Source organism: Mustela putorius, unplaced genomic scaffold (assembly GCF_011764305.1).
Source record: "Mustela putorius furo isolate JIRA1106 unplaced genomic scaffold, ASM1176430v1.1 tig00003853_pilon_pilon_pilon, whole genome shotgun sequence".
Classification (NCBI taxonomy): Eukaryota; Metazoa; Chordata; class Mammalia; order Carnivora; family Mustelidae; genus Mustela; species Mustela putorius.
In genome coordinates this window covers 42,236,921-42,252,697 of record NW_025422005.1, presented here as the reverse complement: position 1 = coordinate 42,252,697, position 15,777 = coordinate 42,236,921, and the positions used below count along the sequence as shown (strand labels likewise).

The 15,777-nt window shown below is 38.9% G+C and overlaps 1 protein-coding gene and 1 non-coding gene across 3 annotated transcripts in view; one reads left to right on the top strand and one right to left on the bottom strand.

Annotated features, from left to right (window-relative positions):
- SCP2 (sterol carrier protein 2) overlaps positions 1 to 15,777 on the bottom strand; it is a 112,076-nt gene that overhangs the window by 52,056 nt on the left and 44,243 nt on the right. For both annotated transcript variants that reach the window (XM_045064534.1, XM_004774435.1), the window contains exon 7: positions 4,129 to 4,192. In XM_045064534.1, coding sequence (XP_044920469.1) covers positions 4,129 to 4,192 — 64 coding nt within the window. The remainder of the gene's footprint in view (positions 1 to 4,128; positions 4,193 to 15,777) is intronic.
- LOC123387430 lies at positions 11,551 to 11,682 on the top strand. The gene has a single exon (XR_006601883.1). It is a non-coding gene; the product is annotated as a small nucleolar RNA SNORA63 (small nucleolar RNA).

Below are 15,777 nucleotides of genomic sequence, written 5' to 3'. Positions count from 1 at the left end.
GTGATTAGCGACAGAATTGAATTGCAGTACACCTAGCAAGTATGTCAGATCAGTTGGGGGTCAAAATAAAATACCATTTTTTCCCCCCGAAGAATTATTTAATACTAGCTCCTTGGAAGCAAAACAAGGGTGCCTGGGTGGCTCAGTTGGTTAAGCAACTGCCTTCAGCTCAGGTCATGATCTCAGAGTCCTGACATCGAGCCTCATGTCAGGGAGTCTGCCTCTCCCTCTGCCCCTCTATCCCATTCATGTTCTCTCTCTTGCTCTCAAATAAATAAATAAAATATTTTTTAAAATAAAAAATAAAAAAATAAAAATAAAATCAGATGGTTTCAGAACCTGCTCTGACAGAAATAGCAGAAACATTAGACACCACAAAGGAGATTCTAAAAGCAAACTTCAACTGGTATAGAAATTAATGAGCAATTCAAATGTTTAGAAATAAAGCCCATGTAACTTAGAGCTGATACTAGTATGTGCACCTCTGCTTCTAAAGTTAATGTTGACCACCACCAACTTCCAAAAAAATACCTAATTTATGCCAGATTCTGTGCAAGGCAAGTAGGACAAGGGTATGTCCTTGAGGGTCCTTACCCTCAAAGAATTCAGTCTGAATCTGTGGCAAACAAATACAATATGATAAATACCATTACAGAAATGTTATACAGGGGAGCACCTGGGTGGCTCAGTCAGTTAAACATGTGACTTTTGGATTTGGCTCAGGTCATGATCTCAGGGTCGTGAGATTCTCTCCCTCTCCCCCAGGCTCACACATGTGAGCCTGTGTGCCCCCCCAAATACATGAATAAATAAAATATTTTTAGAAAAAATGTTACACAGTATGGCATGGGAGCACACAGAATTGGCAAGAGACCCAGGTACCAAAGGGAGCTTCCTCTGTGGGGTTAGCAAATAAGAGAAAGTAGGAGATAGAGAATTCCTGGCAAAAAGATCAGTACACCAAAGCCTCTTGAGTTAAAGTAGTTCACTGAAGCCAGGCCATGAAGTTTGGGAGGAAATGTGGACTCAAGGTGAAGAAGAGAGAATGAGAGAAATAAACAAAGATCAGATCATAAAAGGCCAGTATATGGTATTTACATTTTATACTAAAAACAGGGGTGCCTGGGTGGCTCAGTCATTAAGCATCTGCCTTTGGCTCAGTCATGATCCCAGGGTCCTAGGATTGAGCCCCAGATCAGGCTCCCTACTCAGTGGGAAGCTGGCTTCTCCCTCTCCTGCTGCCCCTGCTTGTGTCTCTCTCTGCCAAATAAATAAATAAAATCTTTAAAAATATATATATATGTATATATATGTGTGTGTATATATATACTAAAAACAATGAAGAACTACCAAAGGATATTAAGCTGGGGTAAGACAATCAGACTTTCAATTATTTTTTTCAAAGATTTTATTTATCTATTTGAGAGAAAAAGTGTATGACAGAGAGCGCAAGTGGAGGAGAGGGCTGAGAGAGAGGGAGAAGCAGACTCCTCGCTAAGCAGAGAACCCGATGTGGGGCTCAATCCCAGGACCCTGGGATCACGACCTGAGCCAAAGGCAGATGCTTAATTGACTGAGCCACCAGGCACCAACACACTTGTATTTAAACAAGAAGCCTAGGATATGGAAAAGAGATGGTAAAGGGAATTACCAAAAGCAACTAAACTGAGAGATTATGACAACAATTAAGGCAGGAAATGATAAGGGCCTATAGTAGGGAACTGGAAGTGAAATATGGAGAGAAGAAATGATTTCAAGATACAGTCACTAGGCTTCTGTTCATCCTCTACTCATCTGCAACTCATATGGGACACTGAGGAAGAAGGCAGAGTTAAGAATGACTTCTAACTGGGGTGCCTGGGTGTCTCAGTCAGTTAAGCATCCAACTCTAAATCTCAGCTCAAGTCCTGATCTCTGGGTTGTGAGTTCAAGCCCCACATTGGCTCTACTCCCAGTGCTGGGCTCCACACCTGCACTGGGCTCCACATCCTGCACTGGGCTCCACATGAGGTATGGACCCTACGTTAAAAAAAAAAAAAAAATAGAAGAAGAATGACTCCATGATGTCATTCATGGAGAATACTAAAGGAAAAATAGGGTTGTCCAAATTCTATATGGACATGTTGACTCTGAGGCACTTGTGGAACATCTAAGTAGAGACAACCAGGAGAAAGTTATAACTTTCATACATAAAATTATATACAGGTCTGATGACTCAAGAGGCATGAGCTATCCCTCATTCTACTTATCACAGATTCTCAGATTCACAGATTCTCACTGCCTTTAAATATCTTTATAATTTGTGAGAAAATATTTAAGAATAGTTTTGTAATTCAACCTTCTTAGAAATATGTAACAGGGTATCTATAATGACTGGTCAGCAAGCACAGGATTCTCTTTCTTCCTTAACCAAGCAAAACCTAGTGCAAGAAGTTGGCATCTGAAATTTCTGAACAAAACCTAGAAGGCTATTCTTCAGTGTTTTAAAGAGGTTTATACGATGAAACTGACATCCAGAAATAACATCTGCCTAGTCAACATAATTGAGTACTTATACTATGCAATAGAAGATTCATGGGGCAAGGAACTTAACTGCCTTGTTCACTGCTGTATCACTAGTAGCTAAAGAAATGTCTTGCACATAGTAGGCTACTGAATACCTAGCTGTTGAGTGAATGAAATTCCTTTAGAAGAATGCCTATATGATGAATATATGATGAATATATGATGCCTATTTAGGCACAGTGATAAGTAAGAGAAAGACTAAGAAGATTTGAATCTCAAGGAAAGTTAAGAACTACTCCTTGGGGGCACCTGGGTGGCTCAGTCTATTAAGCATCTGCCTTTGGCTAGGTTCATGATCCCGGAATCCTGGGATCGAGTCCTACATTAGGTTCCCTGCCGGTGGAAAGTCTGCTTCTCCCTCTGACCCTTCCCCCATCATGCTTTATCTCTCTCACTTTCTTCTCAAATAAATAAATAAAATCCTACTCAAAACAAAACTACTCCTTGGCGCCTCAAAGCCAAGAGACTGCAATGCTGTCAATTCCTCAATATGTTGGTATAGCTCCTTACTATTCAGGAAATCACAACTATTTTTAATGGTTTTCTAAGTTCTAAGGACAAAGAATTCAGTTTTAGACCATTTTTATGGACTTAAGACTACTCATCCAAACTTTACTATTCAGTAACAGCAAAGTTTTATTGAACATATACTATGTTCCAATACCATCATCAAAGAAGAAAGACTTATAAAGAACTAGGTACGATAGTGTGATGTGTTACAATATAAGTATAGAGACAGGGCAACAAAACTCATGAGGAAAAAAAATAGGCCCAGGAAGCTTTAAGAAGGCATTAAGAGAGGGCCCCTGGGTGGTATAGTCAGTTGAGTATCCAACTCTTGATTTCAGTTCAGGTTATGATCTCAGAGTCATAGGATCAAGCCCTGCATTGGGCTCTGAGCTCAGCAAGAAGTCTGCTAAAGTTTCTCCCTCTCCCTCCACCCCTCCCTGTACTTGTTTTCCCTCTCTCTCTCAAATAAGTAAATAAATCTTTAAAAAAAAAATAAATAAAAAGATGTTAAGAGAAGCAATGACATTTGGATTGGGGATTGATGGGTAAGTAGATATTCACCAAACAAAAGAAAGGCAAAAAGATATTCCAAGGAGAACTAACAGCCTAACTAAAAACACAAAAGTGAGTGCTATATACTATACTTGGGAAAAAACATGTAATCTGGTGAGGCTAGAGATTGGGAATAGCCAGAAAGTGGCAGGAAATAAAACTGGCAAAGAAGGGGCACTTTGATGGCTAAGTGGGTTGAGCCTCTGCCTTCAGCTCAGGTCGTGGTCTCAGGGTCCTGGGATCGAGCCCCACATCAGGCTCTCTGCTCAGTGGGGAGCCTGCTTCTCCCTCCCCTTCTGTCTGCCTCTCTGCCTACTTGTGATCTCTCTCTCTCTCTCTCTCTCTGTCAAATAAATGAATAATTTAAAAAAAAAATAGGGGTGCCTGGGTGGCTCAGTGGGTTAAAGCCCCTGAGGTCTTTACATTTTCTTTTTAAGTATAAAGGATAAAGTATAAAGGATATCCCAGATTTTCACTATTTCATATTTCCTAAGTACTTACGGGTTGTTAACTGAATGTTTATGATTTTTCCATCCAATTTTTGCGAACTGTTCAACTGTTGTTCCTGTTGAGAAAACAAACATCTATTAGCAGGTCAATGCCTTCCTATTGCTTATTAACAAACATGACAATGGTACTCAGTGCCCCGCCAAATATTTCTACCTTTTCCCTGGTATAAATGATCAATTTCAATGACCTTTTCCCTGGTATAAATGAACAACTTCAACACTGATCCCTCACATAAAAGTTATTATTGAATCCACTAATAAGCATATGACATGGAAACAGTTCAAACTGGCCAATTCTACCTAGTATAACTAGAGTCCAATTTTAAAAACCAGAAAATATAGCCTGAGATTAACAGTGGATGTAAGGCAGGAAAGCACTGCCAGAAATCTTTCAAGGAATATACCAAAGCTACCCAATACCCATAGATTAAATGAATTTTACAACTCACAGCCTCTAGGACCTGATCCTTCTCCTTCCTTATGATAAAGCAAAAGGGTCTTCAGAAAAGTTACAGCTTAACAAGAAATATTTGTTTTTAAATTCCTTAACAGAGGGCTTAAAGATTAGTGTCAAAAAAACAAAAGCATACATTAAGAAAGTAAAATATGAAAAAAAATTTTACTACTTTTTTAAAAAGATATTTTATTTATTCATTTGAGAGAGAAAGAGAGCACGAGCAAGAGAGCAAGAGTATGAGCAAGGAAGAGGGAGAAGGAAAAGCAGACCTACCCAGGGTTCATCCCAAGACCTCAGGATCATGACCTGAGCTGAAGGCAGATGCTTACCATGAGCCAACCAAGTGCTCCCCCAACACATTTTTTTTTCTACTTTCAAAAAGATAAAGCAGCATATGATAGATTTTGAATCCCACTTCAGGGCCAGAAAGGCCAAGGAAGGAGAAAGTCCACTGTAGGAGCTGATAAAGTTATGTTAATGTATGGCACAGGAAAATGAAGAGTCCCCATTTCTGCTTCATCTCTATCTTCTCTGGCAGGAGGATGATATTCAGAGCAGAAATAACATACATACAACTCAGCAAATCTTGAAGAAAGTAGAGTCCATACTAGTGATCTCATACCCATAAGAGTGATGATCAGGAGGAAGCCAATATGGATTTAGTAAGAATAAGCCATAGCAGAGTTATGTCTTGTTTTGATTGGTTTGACTAGTAGATCAGATGAAACACAGTATCTGTATATCAGTAAAACAATTAAAATTTTTAGGACATCTTTTGGGACAAGGTAAGGAAATACTACGGTGTGGGTTTGGGTTTTTCTTTTGTTTGGGGGGAGCAAACTTTGATGTCACTAAAAAAATGAGGGGGGACACCCAGGTGGCTCAGTTGATTAAGCTTCTGGCTTCAGCTCAGGTCATGCTCAGGTCATGATCCCAGGGTCATGACCCTGCTCAGCAGGGAGCCTGGTTTCCCTTTGCTTGCTGCACCCCCTGCTTGTGCTCTCTCTCTCTCTCTGACAAATAAATAAATAAAATCTTTAAAAAATAATAAAATTTTAAATAAAAATTTTAAAATGAGGGTCCTTTTGTCTAATAAGTTTAGATAATACTGGGTTAAACAAAGTTAAACATATTTCTTTATAGCAAGACATTCAGAGCCTTTACTATTATTACATGTATATTATGACTGTTTAAAAAGGGATTGACGGAAGACACCTGGGTGGCTCAGTTTGTTAAGCATCTGTCCTCGGCTCAGGTCATGATCCCAGAGTCCTGGGATCAAGTCCCACATCAGCCTCCTTGCTCAACGGAGAGCCTGCTTCTCCCTTTCCTTCTGCCTGCTGCTCCCCATGCTTATGTGTTCTCTCTCTCTCTCTGACAAACAAAATCTTTTAAAAAATAAATAAAAATAAAAATAGAAAGTGGTTAAAAGATGATGTATCTCCCAACTTATCTGACCCATGTCACTGTCACAGAGAATGTTATAAGGTTAACATCCCACAGAACACACTTGTGAAACCACCAGCATTGACTAATGTGCTGTAACCTGGAGAAAAGTCTCTAGTGCTAACCTCTAGCCTCAGCCATGCTCTGGCTAGTATATCTACCAAAAATTGGATCAGAAAATTAAAGGTATGCTCATCAAACCTGAAGCTGGGAAGGACTGCTAGAATGTTGAATCCAAATAGATTTCAACAAGGTTTATTAATGGGTTGGAGAGGAATGTAATTAGTTAAAGGACCCAATTCTATGTCTAGAACTCCAAAACAACCTGGGAAAGGAAGAGCAATTATGAGAAAGGCTCTTGAGGTTCTATTTGACTACAAGCTCAATATGATTTAACAGTGTGTTGCAACTACCAGAAAAGCTTACAGTATCCTCAATGAGACCGGTTATAACGGCTCATGAAACAAGTAAAATGAGAAACAGTTAAAGAGAAGAGAAGTTAAGCACAACATCTCGCTGGCTCAAATATTTGAAGAGCTATAAGGTGAAAGAGGCTCCCGTCTTACGAGCCTCAGGAGACAGAAACAGGAGCATGGATGGAAACTACAGGGAGAGAGATCTGATTTCAACAATTGGAATCACCCAAAAAATGGAATGAGTGGCCTCTGTTGGTGGCAAGTTTCTTGTCACAAGAAGTACAAATGCTCTGTTGTCACATATTAGAAGATTTACAAGTAATTCATGCATGGATTGGTAGGAAGAGAGGCAACTGAACTGTACAAAAGCACTTGGCATAGTGTCTGATATAAGAGATATTCAATAAGTGTTGATGTCTTTTCTTTTTTTCCTTACCCTGGAATCTAATTAATCTATATCCAATTAATCTATAACCCTTTAAAAAATATTCTGCCAGTGACTTACCATATCTTTATTAAACCTATGTACTAATGATGGGCTTGGTGACCACTGATCCTGAACTGCTAATTCAGATGTTTGGCTATTCAAAGGATACTCCTAGTATAAAAATAGTTCAACCTTCTTGAATCAAATTTTGAAGCCACAAAATACTGCTGATTTAACAGCAGAATGTGAGCTACTACAAACATTTGTATCCATTCATGTTTAGTATACATTCACAAAGAACAATTTCAAATGACAATTTCAGAGCCCATAATATTTTACAGTTTATTAAAAATCTACTGGATGAAGAATAACATTTCAACTAAAGTACGGTACATTTATAACTCAAAGTTTGGGCTAGAAAATTATCCAAGTATTCTGAACAATATAAAACTTGAGGAAAGATATAAGCTTATAAACACACCAGGCACAGGATTTCCAGGTAGCTGAGGACAATGAAGGCTGCCTAAATCTCTTCTCTCTCCATATCCTCCAAAAACAACATAGAATGACAAGAACTGCACAAAACCATACCTTCCACAAAACTAGACAAGAGACTACTCATGCTCACTCTTTCTCTGGCTCTCAGAAATAAATAAAATTTTTAAAAATAAAATAAAATAAATAAAACCACCACTGGGAAGAGAAAGACTCCCCCACGAATGTAAAAAGAGTGAACAATGTTACTACAGATCAAAGCATGACTACAGGGAAGGGTCTGAAAAGTACAGAGATTCAAGGTGGTAATCTTTGAAAAGCATAGCTATGGAAGAAAAAAAGGGGAGGGCGTGCAAAAAGAAAGGGAAAGGTATCCTTTGGCAGCTGGATAGTGAAAGAGGAAAGAGGCAAAGAGGGAAACCTTTAGGGTCCTGCAAGACAAAAAAGAAAGAGAGAGAAATCAGAGGACACACAACTCATTTTTCAAAAAAATCCACTACAGATATAAGACATTACTACCCTGATATAAGAGGGAGCCAAAGAACCAGGAATCACCCCATATCACAATGCAATAAAACTAAAAAGCATTTTTTTAAAGATTGTATTTATTTATTTGACAGAGGGAAAAAGACAGCAAGAGAGGGAACACAAGCAGGGGGAGGGGGAGGGGGAGAAGCAGGCTCCCCACTGATAGGGGAACTGGATGAGGGGCTTGATCCCAACATCCTAGGATCATGACCTGAGCCAAAGGCAGACACTTAACAACTGAGCCACCCAGGCACCTCAAAACTAAAAATTATTAATAAATTTTAAAAATTAAGAGGTGTGTGGGTGGCTCAGTCAGTTAAGCATCTGACTTGATTTTGGCTGAGGTCATGATCTCAGTGTTGTGACACTGAGCCTCACATTGGGCTCCAAGCTGGCCATGGAGTCTGCTTAAGATTCTCTCTCCCCATCTTCCTCTGCCCCTCCCCACTGCCACCACTGGCCCATATGCACACACATGCTCTCTCTAAATAAATAAATAAAGTAAAATAAGATAAAAGCACAATTAGCAATTTAAAAAATATTTCCATGAAACAACTCCTAGGTAAAAAATAAATTATTAAAGAAATGCAAATGGAAATTATAAAATTCACTGTAAACAATTCATATCACAATCAATGTGATATGTTTAAAGCAGCAATCAGGAAAACACACAGCACTAAACACAAGAAAGAAAGAGTGATAAAATATAATATTATTTGGCAATGAAAAGAAATAATGTCCTTGTACATGCTATGTATGAATGAACTGGGAAGACATTATACTAAGTGAAAGAATCCAGTCACAAAGGCCACATATTATGATTCCATTTAAATAAAATGTCCAGGATATGCAAATCCATAATAACAGAAGGAAGACTAGTGGCTGCCAAGTGCCTGAGAGGAGTAGATAATGGAGAGGACCACTAATGGGTATGAGGCTTCCTTTTGGGGTGATGAAAATGTTCTGAGATTAGGTAGCGGTAATGGTTGCACAACTCTGAATATAATAAAAATCACTGAGTTGTACACTTCAAAAGAGTGACTTTAATGGGATGTGAATTATATCTCAATGAAGTTGTCATTAAAAAGAAAGAAAATGTATTAGATTTCCAACTCAAAAACTAGAAAAACAACTGAAGTAAACTAAAAGAAAGTACAAGGAAGATATAAGCAGAAATTAATTTGGTAAAGAATAAAAAGAGTAGACATAATCAAGATCTTGTTATTTTAAAAATTTACAAATAGGCAAACTACTACTAATTTAATTTTTAAAAGGAGAAAACATGAATACACAAAAAATAAAAAGTAACAAGAGAAGGGCACCTGGGTGGCTCAGATGATTGAGCCTTGGTTGGTTTGGTTTCAGCTGGTTGACTTTGGTTGACTTGATTTCAGCTCAGGTCCTAATCTCGGAGTCTTGGGATAGAGCTCTGAGATATGCTCACCACTCAGTGGGGAGTCTGCTTGAGATTCTCTCCCTCCTCCTCTCCCTCTACCCTTCCCCTGCTCATGCTTGCACACTCTCTCTCTCTCAAATAAATAAATCAATCTTAAAAAAAAATAGCAAGAGGAAAATACCATTGAAATAGAAACAAGTTTTAAAATTGTAAAAGACTACTTTTCTGACTTCTGTATAAAGATTTGGAAATCTAAGTGAAATGGATAATTTCCTAGAGATATACAGACTGCCCCAAATGACCTCACTAAAGATAAGATATTTAAACATAAAGAAATATATAGGGGCGCTTGGGTGGCACAGTCATTAAGTGGCTGCCTTCAACTCAGGTCATGATTCCAGGGTCCTAGGATCGAGGCCTGCATCAGGCTCCCTGCTCAGAGGGGAAACTGCTTCTCCCTCTCCCACTCTGCCTGCTTGTGTTCCCTCTCTCGCTGTGTCTTTCTCTGTCAAATAAACAAAATCCTTAAAAATAAATAAAAATTGAAAATAAAAGCAATACTAAAAGCAACTAAAAATTGGGTCTGCTTTAAACAGAAACATAAATAGATAGATATTAATTACCAAGCAACTACCAAAAAGAAAAAGAGAAAAATAGGCCAAGATGGTTTCACAGGGAATTCTACCAAACCTACAAAGTATTGTAGTCCCAAGACTCTACAAATTGTATCAGAGCATGAAAAGTAAAGAAAGTCTTCCTATTTCTTTTTATAAGGGAAGTATAAAATTAATACAACTTGGTATTAAAACAAGGGAAAAAGATAAAGACAAAGGAAAAAAAGAAAATTGTACATCAATATCACTTACAAATATTGATTTAAAGTACTACATAAAATAAAATAGTGACAGAATCTAATCCCCCACACAAAAAATCAATACATCATGACCAAGTGTCATTCATTTCAGATATGCAAAGTTGGTTCAATATCAGCAATCCATTAATAAAATATTCTAATAATATATCTAAATGAGGGACATAATGCAATTAATTCAACAGGTGCTGGAAAAAGCCTTTAACAAAATATAATTTCCCATTCCTAAAAAATAGGAAAACAACTAAAAAAAATAACTGATGAATACTTTCTGAACACAACAAAATTATATATGTATATATATATACACACACATATATTTATGAGCCTGAAGCCAGCAGCCAGAATCTTATTTAGCCAGCAGCCAGAATCTTATTTAATGGGGTAATAACATCTCCCATAATGGATTGTTATAAGGATTGTTTAAGATAATAAGACAATATAGGTATGGAAATTCATCCATTCATTCAACAAATATTTATTTACATATGCTAGGGACTATAGAAGAGAAAGGAAAAAACAAACAAACCAACTTTCTTCTGTCCAGATTACATGCCAAGCACTGTACTAAGCTGGGTATATTGAAAGTAAACAAAATGGACAGGGATCCTGCTTTCATGGAGTTTACAGAATAATGAGGAAGACAAAAATTAAACAAATAAAAACACACAACATATATATGAATGTAAATATTGCCAGATGCTATGAAAGAAAGCAATACGGGGCTATCTATGAGCAAGAATAACAGGAAGACCTACTTCAATTTGAATGGTCTAGGACAGTCTTTCTTTGAAGATTACTTAATTACAGAACACCTGTTTTGTGCCAAGCACTGATCTTAGTAACAGTCACTGAATAGGGAATAAAACAAAATTCAGTGGCCTTATAGAACTTAGATTCTGGCTAGAAGAGACGGTCAATGGAGAAAAAATACATGTACCAAATTTTTGTAAGTGTTCTATAAAATAGTAAAGCAGGAGACAGAGGATAGGGAGTTCTGGGAAAGAGGGTGATGAAAGAAGCAGATGACAATGTTGAAGCAAAGACCTGATGGAGTAAGCACTGATGGGATCTTAGGGTAGAGAATTCCAGAAGTGGAAACAGCAAGGCTGCCTGAAGTAGGAATGTGCTTACTGTTCTCAAAAACAGAAAGGATAATGTGGCTAGAGTACAATGGTGAAAGAACAAAATGGTAAGAGATGAGGTCAGAAAGCTACAGAGGGTGGGAGACCAGAGAGTGTAGAAGGTTGTAGTTGTAAGTTTCAATGTTTGTAGCTAAGTTTGTAGCTAAATTTCAATCTGAGTGCGATGAGAACACATGGAGAATTTTGAGCAAAGGAGTGAAATGATCTGGCTTTTATTTTAAACACACCATCTGAAGGAGGATTTAGATTATAATACAGCTATTAAGAACTGTGTTGTCCTTCCCACTGCTCAAAATAAAGTTGTTTCTTAACTACACCTCTCTGTTATACTCCTATAGCAGCCAGGGATGGTTGGTCACATACATGTCAATAAAATTAAATATTGAGGGGTGCCTGGGTGGCTCAGTGGGTTAAAGCCTCTGCCTTCGCCTCAAGTCATGATCCCAGGTCCTGGGATCGAGCCCCGCATAGGGCTCTCTGCTAAGCGGGAAGCCTGCTTCCTCCTCTCTCTCTGTGCCTACTTGTGATTTCTGTCAAATAAATAAATAAAATCTTTTTAAAAAAATTAAATATTGATTTGACTGGTGATTTTTGAATTAAAAAACAAAACAAACAAAACACTGCTCGGGCTATAAAGTACAGATTTGCCTACAGAGATACACAAGCAAAAGCAGAAAAACCAATTAGGACTTCTACAAGCCAGGTAAGAAATGATAGTGGCATGCACTGTAGTATAAGTGAGTATAAGTGAGAAACAGATACTGAAAAATGAGTGAAAAGGTTTGCCAATACAGTGAATGTCAAGTTCAAGTAGAATCAAAAACAGCTTCAAGGTTTTTGGACAAAGGTCCTAGAAAGATGGAATTACCATTTACTGAATGGGGAAAACTTCAGGAAGAATAGAGGGAAAAGGGGGAGTTCAGGGAAAGAATTAGGACTTCAGTTTTAGACATACTAAATTTGAGATGCCAATTAGACATCCAAGTAGAGATACTTTTGTAAAGTGTTGGAGATATGAGACAAGTTGTTGTGTTGTTTTTTTTTTTAAGACCTAAAAGATGGGGGTGCCTAGGTGGCTTAGTCAGTTAAGCATCTGACTCTTGATCTCAGCTCAGTTCTTGATCTTGGGGCTGTGAATTCAAGCCCCATCTTGGGCTCCATGCTGGGCATGGAACCTACTTTAAAAAAAAAAAAAAAAAGGAGAGGGGCATCTGGGTAGCTCAGTGCGTTAAGCCTCTGCTTTTGACTCAGGTCATGATCTCAGGGTCCTGAGCTCTCTGCTCTCTGCTCAGTGAGGAGCCTGCTTCCCTTTCACTCTCTGCCTGCCTCTCTGCCTACTTATGATTGGTCTCTGTCAAATAAATAAACAAAATCTTGGGGGGGGGGGAGGATGAGGACAGATGACCGTGAAAGAATGGAGTAAAGAGCAGTGTAGCCAAAGGGAAGGGAATATGAGACTCTAAGGCAGAAAAATGTTTGGCTTACTGAAGAGACAGAAAAAAGGCCAGTGTGCTTAAACCCAGGAGACTATACAACCAGGATGAAAACAATAAGAAATTATTTTTTTTAAATACAGAGTCTCCTTATTCTACAATAACAAATGATACATATTTTGGTACCTAAATGGTACAGACTATGTCCCTGACGAAACTCATATGTTGAAGCCCTAACCCTCAATGTAATGGTATTTGGAAATGGGACTCCTTGGAGGTAATTAGAGTAGATGAGGTCATGAGGGTGAGGACTTCCTGATGGGTTAGTGCCCTTCTCTTTTTAAAAAGGGGAAGAGAGGGGCGCCTGGGTGGCTCAGTGGGTTAAGCCTCTGCCTTCAGCTCAGGTCATGATCTCAGGGTCCTGGGATCGAGCCCCATGTCGGGTTCACTGCTCAGCAAGGAGCCTGCTTCCCCAATTCTCTCTCTGCCTGCCTCTCTGCCTACTTGTCTCTCTCTGTCAAATAAATAAATAAAATCTTAAAATAAAATAAAAGGGGGAAGAGAAAGATGTTTCCTTCTCTCACTCTGTCTCTCTCATTCTCTCTCTCTGCACCCACACAAAAAAAGAGGTCATTTAAGTATACATGAGAGGGCAGCAAACCAAAAAAGCTATCTTGCACCTTGATCTTGGACTTCTCAGCCTCTAGAATTGTGAGAAATGAATTTTTGTTATTTGAGCTACCCAGTCTGTGGTATTTTGCTAGAGCAGCCTGAGCAGAACTAATATACTGGAATTGGGGTTACACTAAACAAAAATGTAAAATATGTGAATGGCTTTGGAACAGAAGATGGTTATAAGGAAACTGCTAGTGATAGCCTAAAGTGCCTTAAATAAACTATTAATAGAAGCCTCCAGATCCTTTGAGGATACTAGTGGTGAAGGTTTGTTTGCAAAATGATAAAACCTTACTGAGGACGGGAGGAAAGGAGAGCCTTGCCACAATAGGAGCAGAAATTATAATAACTATTATCTGCAGTTATGTGAAAATTAGATAAGGAAAATATTGAAGGTGCCACATGGTTTATTCTTGCGTTTATAGGAAAAAATCTATATTGCTATATTGAGGAAAGGGCTATTAAATAAAAAAAAACTCAGGACTTGATGGTCTTGAAAATTCAAGTTTCTCAAAATGGGAAAAGATGCTAAAATTAAGAAGTAGCATTTGAGCAAAGATCAAATCCAGGGCACTGCCAGGAAAAAATGATCCAAAGATGAGGCCCAGGGTATGACAAATCTTTTGTTAAAGATCTCAGATCAGAAGTGATGCCTCAGGGGCGCCTGGGTGGCTCAGTGGGTTAAAGCCTCTGCCTTCAGCTCAGGTCATGATGCCAGGGTCCTGGGATGGAGCCCCATGTCAGTCTCTCTGCTCAGCAGGGAGCCTGCTTCCTCTGTCTCTCTCTGCCTGCCTCTCTGCCTACTTGTGATCTCTGTCTGTCAAATAAAGAAAATCTTAAAAAAAAAAAAAAAAAGTGATTCCTCAGAATATAGTTTGAATAGAAAAAAGCCCTCTAAAGAGGAAAAGCCTCTGCCTCACAAATCCCCTATCAAAGAACTACAAGGAAGCTTAAGAATGCTGTCCCTCAGCCATCTCAGAAAGGACCCAAGGAAGAGAGCTTATCTCAAAGGCATTTGCAGGTGTAGCTTTTTGTTTAATGGAGTGACCCAAGGAGATTCACATGAGACCCACAAAATTCTTAAGATAAAAATAATCTACATAGAGGATTCTTGGGTATTAACATTCTATTTTTCACCTGGTAGGTGGTTTTGGTCACAGTGAGGAGCTGAGAATTCAGTAGGCTGTATATTTATGTTTTGTGCACTTCTCTGTATTGAGTTTTAACGCTCAGCAATGAGAAAATGTTTTAAAAACTTTGTATTTATTTGACAGAGATCAAAAGTAGGCAGAAAGGCAGGCAGAGAGAGAGGAAGAGAAGCAGGCTCCCTGCTGAGCAGACCCTGGGGTCATGACCTGAGCCAAAGGCAGAGGCTTAACCCACTGAGCCACCCAGGCACCCAACAATGAAAAAAAAAAATTTTTTTTAAAGATATTTTTTATTTATTTGACAGAGAGAGAGAGATCACAAGTAGACAGAGAGAAAGGAGGAAACGGGCTCCCTGCTGAGCAGAGAGCCCAATGCAGGGCTCAATTCCAAGACCCTGGGATCATGACCTGAGCCAAAGGCAGAGGCTTTAACCCACTGAGCCACCCAGGTGGCTCAACAATGAAAATTTTTAACTTAAAAAAAAAAATGCTGGGTTCAACCCACTAACTCAATTACATTATTTCCTAGCAGGTCACAATCCACAGTTTGAAAAATTATGGTCTAGGTAAGAACTGTGGTAGTGAAAGGAACTAGAAGGAGAAACACTTCTAGTCTGCAGGTAGGACTAACAGGACGTAACGAGGGACTAGAACAGGGGAAAAGGAGGGAGAAATGTCAAAGATGATTCATGTTACGTTTTTTTAAAATATTTTATTTATTTATTTGACAGAGAGAGATCACAAGTAGGCAGAGAGGCAGGCAGAGAGAGAGGAAGGGAAGCAGGCTGCCTGCTGAGCAGAGAGCCCGACATGGGGCTCCATCCCAGGACCCTGGGATCATGACCTGAGCCGAAGGCAGAGGCTTTAACCCACTGAGCCACCCAGGTGCCCTGATGATTCATGTTTCTGCTTTGATTATCTAAATGGATAGAAGTGCCACTTACTGAGATGAGAAAAACTAGAAAATGAACAAGTTTAAAATTACGGGAGAACACAATTAAGAGTCTGCATCTGAACATATTAAATTTGGGACACCTGAGTAGCTCTGTCAGTTAAGTGCCTTTGACTCAGGTCATGATCCCAGGGTCCTGGGATCGAGCCCTGGTACCGGGCTCCTTGTTCAGTGGTGAGCCTGCTCCTCCCTCTGCCTGCAGCACCCCCTGCTTGTGCTCTGTCTCTCGCTCTCTCTGACAAAAAAAAAAAA